General features: G+C 32.4%; 1 protein-coding gene across 1 annotated transcript; it reads right to left on the reverse strand.

The window, feature by feature from the left end:
• Positions 1-209: 209 nt before the first annotated feature.
• On the reverse strand, positions 210-8,473 carry LOC107815210 (protein DOWNY MILDEW RESISTANCE 6-like). Its single transcript, NM_001325946.1, is given in 4 exon segments — positions 210-452; positions 929-1,253; positions 7,946-8,193; positions 8,276-8,473. Coding segments are annotated over 4 exon segments (1,014 nt in total).
• Between the last annotated feature and the right edge of the window lie 1,239 nt (positions 8,474-9,712).

Here is a 9,712-nt window from a genome sequence, read left to right on the forward strand (position 1 = left end):
ACAGCAAGTAGCAAAACAGGACGCTGGACTCTTGTTATTGGGTAATTTAATCAGCTAGGCAATGAACAGGTAACTGTTTCTTTCTTCCTCTTTTTTCTAATTTAACTCCCACCCCCATAACTATCGCTCAAAACTAAAACAAAAAGGCTTAAAACTTGAAAAATACTAGTAAATTTTGCAAAGAGATTGTCCAAGATGAAGATGGATCTTTAGTTCTTGAAAAGTTCCAAACAATGTTCTTGGTCCAAATTCCTGCTCCAGAACTTCTTGTAATACTCAGCATACGTAAAGTCCTGATAAATGACTGGAGATCCATCTTCAGTCAGGAGCTTTGGAGCACTGATTTTCGCGCTATCGCACGGACAAAGGAACGAAGCCACTGACAACCTGGCTTTATCAGAATTTACAATAGCTCGATGCCATACGCTTTTGTATCTTCCATTACTCACTGCCTGCAGAATGAACATGACCAAAAAGTATTAATACGGTATTTAGCTAAGCTTATAAGCTGGTCAAATTAACTTATAAGCACATTTTAGCTTATCTATGCGTTTGGTAAATATTCAAAGTGTTTATAGTCAAATATTTATAAGTTAAAATCAATCATAAGTCATAAGTTGTCGTTCCATGTTCGTTGTTCATCCTTTTCTTTACAAAGAAACTTTTTAATTTATAATCTTATATAAAGTTTTAAGGGTATTTTAGTTAATCTTCAACTGTTTATTAATTATCAGTTTCAGCACACATCTATCCAAACACGTAAAAAATTAATTTCAGCACTTAAAAATGCTTTTCAGTACTTCAAACTTATCAGCTATTTACGACCATCTAATCCAAACGGGCTATAATTTATGGACGGAACTTATAGACACTGGTTAACTTGTGTATAAGCAACAGATCAAATGTACTAAAGGGAGTTCTGATTTACCTGAAGTTGATCACCGAGATTAATGACAAAGGCATCTGGCTGAGGTTTGACAGCCAACCATTTACCATCTTTAAGAACTTGAAGACCAGCTACTTGTAAGTCTTGAAGAAGAATGGTAAGGGCATTTGGATCGGTATGTGCTGGGAGCCCATAAGTGAGTTCTGGTTGTGGACATGGTGGGTAGAAATTGATAGCCATGTGTTGGCCTTGTTCACCCAATACATCCTTTATACACACTTTCTCTAAGCCTAGGCTCTCTGCTATGGCTTCCTGCAATCTGAATCCGAGTTGTCGAACTTCTGTGCAATATCTGCTCACAATTTCCCTGTCAACCAGACCAATGACGATTAAGATTAATTAATTCTTCTTCCAATTAAAAGAAATAATGTACCAAGAACATATACTGAAATCATTTACAATAACCATGTACTGAAATCTGGCAAAGAACTTATGTTTATTGTTTTATTGTATAGAAAATACTTACACCCTCATCATAGTTTGGACCTACGCCAAAAGATTGTACATCCACTTTAATAATTTTTTATACCGTCAATGTGTAACATTTAAAGCACTAGGAAAACTATAACCTATTAAAATACATTGATAGTTGTAATAATCTTTACATTGTTAGCATATACAATTTAAATCCTCCTATTATAAAAGTATCATCATATAAGACTTTTCAAAGCAAAGTGGAAATGTCTTCAAATTACAAAAACATATACTTGTACATACATAGTAGTATCAGCTATAGTATCTTACACAAAAAATGTTCACATATTCTCCCTTCTTTTTCCCTATTCCAATGCATAATAGAAACAGATCTAGGAAAAGTTGTGCGAAGGTTTAAAACCTTGCACTAAAAAGCGGCCCATGTCTTTCCAGTGCTGACTTAAAGCCCAAGTGAAAGCGGCCTGTACTGTATCTTCAAATTGTCCAGACCCAATCTATCATTTCTAATTTTAACGTTGGAGGTAATGGAACAAGGTAGATAGTCAACATGCAGAGAAAATTGATTGGCTACCTAAGTTTTTTGTTGTTGTTGGTAAGAATCCGATTCACCACCTTGTAACCCCTCTTCCAATTCTTCCTTCGCCACCCCCAAAGTATAATAAAAATTAGGCAACGCGGGATTAGAGTTGGGATATTACAGTTCTACAAAATTGCTTGTGTTTTATTTTTCATCTCTTACAGGTACAAATTAATGATCTTTTAAGAAACTCAACAAAAAACCAAAAAAAATAAATAATGTGCCACAAAATCAATTAACATTACGTGGGCGTTTGGACATAAGAATTGTAAAATTTTAAAAAAAAAAAGTGAAAAAAAATTTCAAGTGAAAATGATATTTGAAAACTAAAGTAGTGTTTGGACATGAATATAATTTTGGGTTGTTTTTGAAGTTTTGTGAGTAATCTGAGTGAAATTTTGAAAAAAAGTTTTTTTGACTTTTTCAAATTTTCGAAAAATTCTAAAATTCATCTTCAAGTGAAAAAATTCTTATGTCCAAACGGGCTCGTAAATCATACTAATTCTATGTATTCAAAAGTCTACCTCTACCTAAAGAAACTTTTAAAAAGATAAAGTCGGCAACCGGCAAATCTGGAAGCTAAAAGCAGAAATGCAACTAGAAAGCCAAAAAATAACGCGTGAAACCAGCCGCAATTAACACTGACAAATTAGTGCTCTTAATTAGAGGAAAATAAGATAGAATCGATTTTGATGGTGACCTTGATGATCTGGGGTTGGGTGAAAGAACCATCTACAATAATAGGAAAATAAATAAACAAATGCTACGTCGGCGTTCCAATTCTATACCATTCATTTCTCTTCTACAAAACCATAATCAAATGCTCTATGATTGAACCAAAAATCCCATTATTCTTTGGCTTACGTTACTCCATTGAATTTATGTTCCAAGTCTCTTTCGTTTGGTATTAATTAGTCCTGAAAAACGCGTTTTAGCTCCTCCTTCAAACTCATCAAAAGCTGCATATTCTCATTTATATGCTTCAGATCCTGATTGCTCACCCACCGTCATTTACATTTGTTTTAATTGTTACGATTACTCGTTATTATAAAAACAGAAAAAAAATAACGTTTTGTTGATATAGTTATCTATCCAATTAATATATAAACAAATATGTAATTAGTAATTACCGTAAGAGTAACCTAACAATGGAGAGGAAAGATAAAATAATCCATCGCAAAACTAATCCCTTACAATTGTCGGAGGAAACTCCTAGGGGACACAAGTTCGAAAATTCATGGAATGAGACTGCCTTTTGCAGGGTACACAAAACAATGCGTATGACACTTAACTTGTTTATTTGATGTTGTTTGTCGTTGTTCGGCTTAATGGGAGGGGATTTCTTCCATTTGAAATTGGATTTGAATAAACTCTATAGTCAAAGAAATATAGCAATATCTCTTTATAATAATAATTCACAAGTCAAGTTATTTTCGGACCCAATTTTAATATTATGTTATGAAATATGTTCTTTATAAGATCACTTTACTATAACTGTCAAAATATAAACAAACAAGGTTACTATAGAAAAAATTAACTATAATTTATGCTAATTAGTTGGCTTTACTATGCGACTATGTGGATCGGGCCGAACGACTTCGGCATAATTCGTGCGTAAAATCACTAAGAGTCCGAGTACCCACGAGATTTCCCTATATTGTTCCTTTTTCTACTGATTCTGTTGTATCTCACGCCTAATTATGATCCCTGTATTTTATTTATTGGACCATTAGTAAGTGTCGATGTCGACTCCCCGTCATTACTTTTTCGGGGTTAGGCTAGATACTTATTGGGTACGCGTTGATCTACGTACTCATGTTACACTTCTACACTAAATGTGCGGGATCTGACGGGTTACTTTGATGGTCATCTTGGCGCGTAGGCGCAGCTGCTGAGGGGGCTTTTTGGTGAGCTGTATTCCATGCTACGCATCGCAGAGTCTCCATCTATTTATTTACTTTATCATGTCTATTTTATATTTCAAACAGATGTTGTACTATTATTGTACTCCTTAGTAAATGTTCATGTACTTCTGACACCGGGTTTTGGAATATCCTAATTTATGATTCGATTTGATATTGTCATCTTTTATTTTATATTTTACTAATATTTTAAATATTCATGATTTTTTTATGCATTGAATTCTTTACCTAATAAAATTTATGGTTTCAAAAATAATAAAAATAAATAATTAAGTTGGTAAATCACTGTTGGCTTACCTAACGGCGACGTTGGGCGTCATCACGACCTATAGTGAATTTTGGGTCGTGCCATATTTTGATGCTTTTATATTGCTTTGGAAGAATTATTTTTCATTTAAATATTTTTCTTTTCTTATTGACCACCCAATTATATTTTTTTAAGAATATAAGATTATGTTGGTTAAGATTCGCGTCTAATATTCAGGTTTCCTTTCTTATCGAATATATAGCTTATTTCAAAATTTAGGCTAATAACTTTTCCTTTCTTATTTCCCATCCAATTCGATTTTCTTTTAGAAAAAGATTCTGTCATTCGAGAATTTGGATTAAAAGAGGGTTCATCACATTTGAAAGTATTTAAACACCGTCGTTGCTGATTTATAAAAGGAGCTCTGCCTCCTCTCTGGCCACATACATCCATCAACTCTTCCAGGTACGTTTCTCTACTCCTCTTCCTTTTCTCTTTGTGATTTGAAAAATATTTAACAGTAATGTATTAGGTTATATGTTATAAATAGTAGTAATCAACAATAGTCATTTTTAACTTTTGCATCATTAATTTTATAACTTATATACATCATTAAATCGTAACAATGTCAATTTTTTTATATTTCTTTTCTTTAATTTTATAACTTATATACATCATTAAATCGTAACAATGTCAATTTTTTTATATTTCTTTTCTTTAATTTTATAACTTATATACATCATTAAATCGTAACAATGTCAATTTTTTTAGGTTGTATAATATTGTTATGGATACACACGCAAAGCGCGTACACTGCTAGTATAAAAAATGACTATGAAATGTTGTCTACAAACAATTATATCTTAAATTATAAGTATATATTGTTGAATCTTTCAATTAAACCCCAAGCTATTAAATTCGGTATATATTGTTGTATTAATCTTATTTCATTTTCCTTTTAAATATATTTCTATTTCAGTTTCTATCCTGTTTTCTTTTTCTTTTCTTATGTTTCTCCATTTCCTATTTATATAAGCCCAGTTTTTTCCTACGGGTCTTTAACAAATACCCAGGCGGGACAAAATATTTACCGACCTACATAGTTTGCCCCTACCCATTTTTTTTAATACCCAGTCAAAAACCAACCAAATGAACTCAAATTAAGTTACTAAACCAAGTCAAGCAAAGCCAAATCAAGCCAAGCAAAGCAAACCAAGTCAAGCCAAATCAAGCTAAGCCAAGCCAAACGAGTAATGAGTGGGTGGGTATGGATAATTAATTTTAATTGGGTAAGTATATATTGTAAATAATTTTCAAATAAATTAAAAATAATAATTATTTTAAGCTCAATGAGTATTTGCATAAATTGCTCATTTTGCTACTCCAACGGTCCACCTCCTTGTCCTTCCTGAGGCCACTTTTGCGCTCAAGTTTTTTTCCGCGAGGGAAAATGTACAAGAACGAAAATCAAAGGGCTGAAATTGTCAAGGCAAGTTTTCTATCCCCTATGATACTTTTATATTATTATTAATTTTTGAAAAAAAGGAAGTGCACTTTATAATATTTAAAAGTACTTATATTACATCTGTTTCATTTTATGTGATTTTTTTTTTAGTTTGTATAAAAAAAATGATTCATTTTTATATTTGAAAATAATTTACCTATAACCACATAAAATATATGTGTATTATTTTACATAAATTTAATTTTTTTTTTTTTTTAACTTCATACACAATCAAATAGGTTCACATAAATTTAAAATACTTGTACCCTTAAAAACAAAGTACTTTTGAAGAATTTTTTTGTTATTGCCTAAAAGTTTGAAATTAAAGGAGACTTTGATAGTCCTCGCTTCCTAATTGTACTACCCGACAAAAAACACAAGTTGGCATCATTATCACTTTGTCTGCTTACGCCACCTCCTCATCCAACTCTGACGTCATCACAACCGTGACGTTCACAATGTTTACGTGTCAACTACTGGGCGAATAATAGCAACAAAAATGGTGTCATCATATTTGTTAGACATGACGAAATCAAGTGGAAAGTCGCGATTAGAAAAATTGGATTTGGGCATATAGAGGAAAGGTTCATCCTACATTATTATTTGGCAGCACGACTGTTGATGAATCCGAGGCACGACAATTAAATCTTTGAAATGTGGCCTCACATGCTTATTTCTGTTATCTCTATCGTCTACCCCCTCTTTTTGTCCATTCAAAATTTTAGATATTGATTTCCATTTTTTTCCTTCTCCAAATGAAGTGGTCAGGATTTTATTTTCTTACTTGCTTCAATTTTTAAGAAATCAAGAGTATTTTCACCTACTCTCCATATGATTCGAACGAACTATAATATGGTAATTATTTTGTCAAATAGAGTCCACCTAAATAAGTATAAGCATTTTTGCAAAGTGTAGACTTTGTTGGCAATAATTTTTGGGACCCAAAAATATTACATTGTGTGTTGGACATCATTTGCACAAGTTATATCTCTTTTTTTATACCTAAGAGGTCAAGACTTTTTGCCTATAAAAGGGAAGGCCATTAGTTCATTTTAGACACACCAACAAGACTTAAGTCTTCATTTCTTGTTTCTTCCTTTATTAAAAGTGTTTTGTATGAGAGTTAAGTGTTGGGAAGCACTTGTGTGAACCCTTTCTTTGGAGTGATCTTGTGAGGTTATTCTCTTAGGGTATTTGGGATTAATTAGAGTGTTTACTCTAATTTTGTACTCTCTTTTGTACTCTTATTCTTATAGTAAATTGCTCCTCTCCGCTTGTGGACGTAGGTCACTTTGACCGAACCACGTTAAATTTGTGTCTTCTTTATCTACTTTTATTGTCGTTGTTATCAACTTCAATTGTCTTTGTTATTGTCATTATACCGTTGTTTGGTTATATTCCGCACTATCCGGGTTCCCGATCCTAACACGAACTTTGAAAGTATAAGATGGAAATACAGGTGCTCACTAACTTAAGTAATCCTCTTGGTCAGATTCCCCCAATATGGTACTTCTAGGGGCGGAGCTACAGTGGTGGGTACGGGTTCGGTCGAACCCAGTAACTTTTTCCGAAACTCTGTATTTGTATTGAAATATTTATTAAATTTATATAAATATATACTGCCGAACCCAGTAACAAAAGGGGTTTTGGTTCAACCGTAAGGATTGTGGGTTTGTTGGGAAAGATGGACATTCGATTCCCGCTGAAAATAATATTTTATTTTAAAATTTAGAGCACACACCTATGGTACTTCTTAAATACTCATTAAAATGTCAAAAGAATAAAAAGCAAAGATAAAGAAATTGAAAATGGTTAGGACATTCACATGGAACATGCCTTCTCTAGAAGGTTAGGGAGATTACATGAATTTTGTGAGAGCAACAAAAAAAGAATTTTAATAATTTTTTTTAATTGATTTGACCCTCTGTCTTCAGAATGATTCCATTAGAATGAAATCATTTACTACTATTACTGATCTTCACAATCAAATCAATTTATTACTATATAAATTTTTTAGGTATATTGATTTTTCTGTACAACTGAAAAACACCTGACACGTGCCTAACACATGCCCAAAAAGAATATACTCTTTAAAATATTTTACTTTTAATTTAATATGTTTAAACATGTGAGATACGTGACCACACCTCCTTACGCACTGATATTGTTCTATTTTTACTTGGAGGTATACCAAAATAAAAAAGGCTGACATGATAAGAATTAAACTAATGACTCAGACGACAGCAATGTATCCATTAACATAATAATGAAACTAATATAGATTAACACAATGAGAACATGGTGAAGGGTTTACCTGAAAGAGGCGGGATTGGAAGGCCATTCAGGAGCGTATTTTTCCAGAGGATAACAATGAAGTCTGAGATAATCTCTCCAATTGTGAACCGTCTCCTTTTTAACATTAAAACTAGTGGACAATCTCATCGTCTTGGATGGGTCATCTGAGTACAACTTCAACTTCTCTTCAACAGGAAGGTTAAAAAATTCCCGAGCTATCTCTAGCATTTCCTCTACTAAATTCGTTGGTACACCATGATTAATTACCTAATCATAAAGTTTAAAAGTTCCTCGTTAATTACCATACATGTAGCAAAAAAAATTAGACAATTGGTGAGATGATAAAAACCTGGAAAAAACCATAAAGATGACAGGCTTCGCCAATTTGACGAATTATATGGTTTCTATCTCCACAGCCCATGTCAATTACTGGAACGTTTTCGCAATCAACGACTTCAGAGAGGCGTGGCCTATCGGATTGAGGGCGGATATAACTTTGAGGGATAGTAGAGTGGCGGATTCCGCTGGACAGAACTTTTGTTTCCATGGAATCTGGCTATCAAAAAGGGGACTATTTGTGATGTGAACCGTTACGAATGACGAAAATAGCACACATTTGTCATTCACCTTCTATGAAAGTTCACGCTATATAGGCAGCTACTACTACAAGACTCTTCTATTGCCATGTGCCGTATGTGTGACCCGTATTTAATACTCAATTTATGAATATGCTTATTTCCTTTTTCTTTTTTTTAACTTCATTTGACGCGACTTTATTAACTTAAAAAATTAAAGTCTTTTAAAACCAAGAAAAAGAACACAGATTTGAAATTAAGAACTGCTCCTTCTCCGGCGATAGATCAATTGCGCAGGAAGCTCTTATTGACTCGACGATTTCCCGACACGGCATAACACAATTTATAAGAGCCCGTTTGTTTATGAAATTTTTTTTACTTTTTTCCGAAATCAATGTTTGGCCATAAAATTTTTAATTTTTCACTTGAAGATGAATTTTAAAATTTTTTAAATTTTTAAAAAATTCCAAAAAATTATTTTTCAAATTTTTTACTCAGATCACTCTCAAAAATTCAAAAACAACCCAAATTATATTTATATCCAAACACAACTCTAATTTTCAAATATCATTCACTTGAAAAAAATTACTTTTTTAAAAATTTTACCATTCTTATGTCCAAACGCCCACTTTAATATCCAATTGTAAGTGTGACCGTCATCATAAGATTATTCGTTTTATGGTAAATCAGATTTCTCCCGTGGTAAATCAGATTTTCCTTCTTTTAATGGTAAATATTAAATCAAAATTTTATAAATCTTTATCTTATCAAAAAAAAAAATTACTTTTGTTAAGTATCAATTTTTTTATAATTTAGTAGGTGACCTACCACGATCACAATAATCTACTTTATAATTAATGTAAATTCCAGTTATAACTCTTGACCTTTTGAGGTTTAACACTACTAGAAATCCGCTAAAAATAGATCAAATATTTCCGACCAACGTTGGTCGGTCAAAAAAAGCGACCAAACACCGTCCAGCTTGGACGGAAACTGGAATTTTTTTTTTATATTTTTTAAAAATTAAATACCAATCAACGTTGGTCGGTAAATTGGTCAACGAATTGACCCAGCTGGTCAGACAAGAAAATTTTGGATTACCGACCAACGTTGGTCGGTAATCTGGATCCAATTTTTTAAATTTTAATAATTATTTTATTATTTAAAATATTTTATAATATTTAAGAATTTATATTTAAAATTACCGACCA

The sequence above is a fragment of the Nicotiana tabacum genome, chromosome 4, assembly GCF_000715075.1.
Source record: "Nicotiana tabacum cultivar K326 chromosome 4, ASM71507v2, whole genome shotgun sequence".
Lineage (NCBI taxonomy): Eukaryota > Viridiplantae > Streptophyta > Magnoliopsida > Solanales > Solanaceae > Nicotiana > Nicotiana tabacum.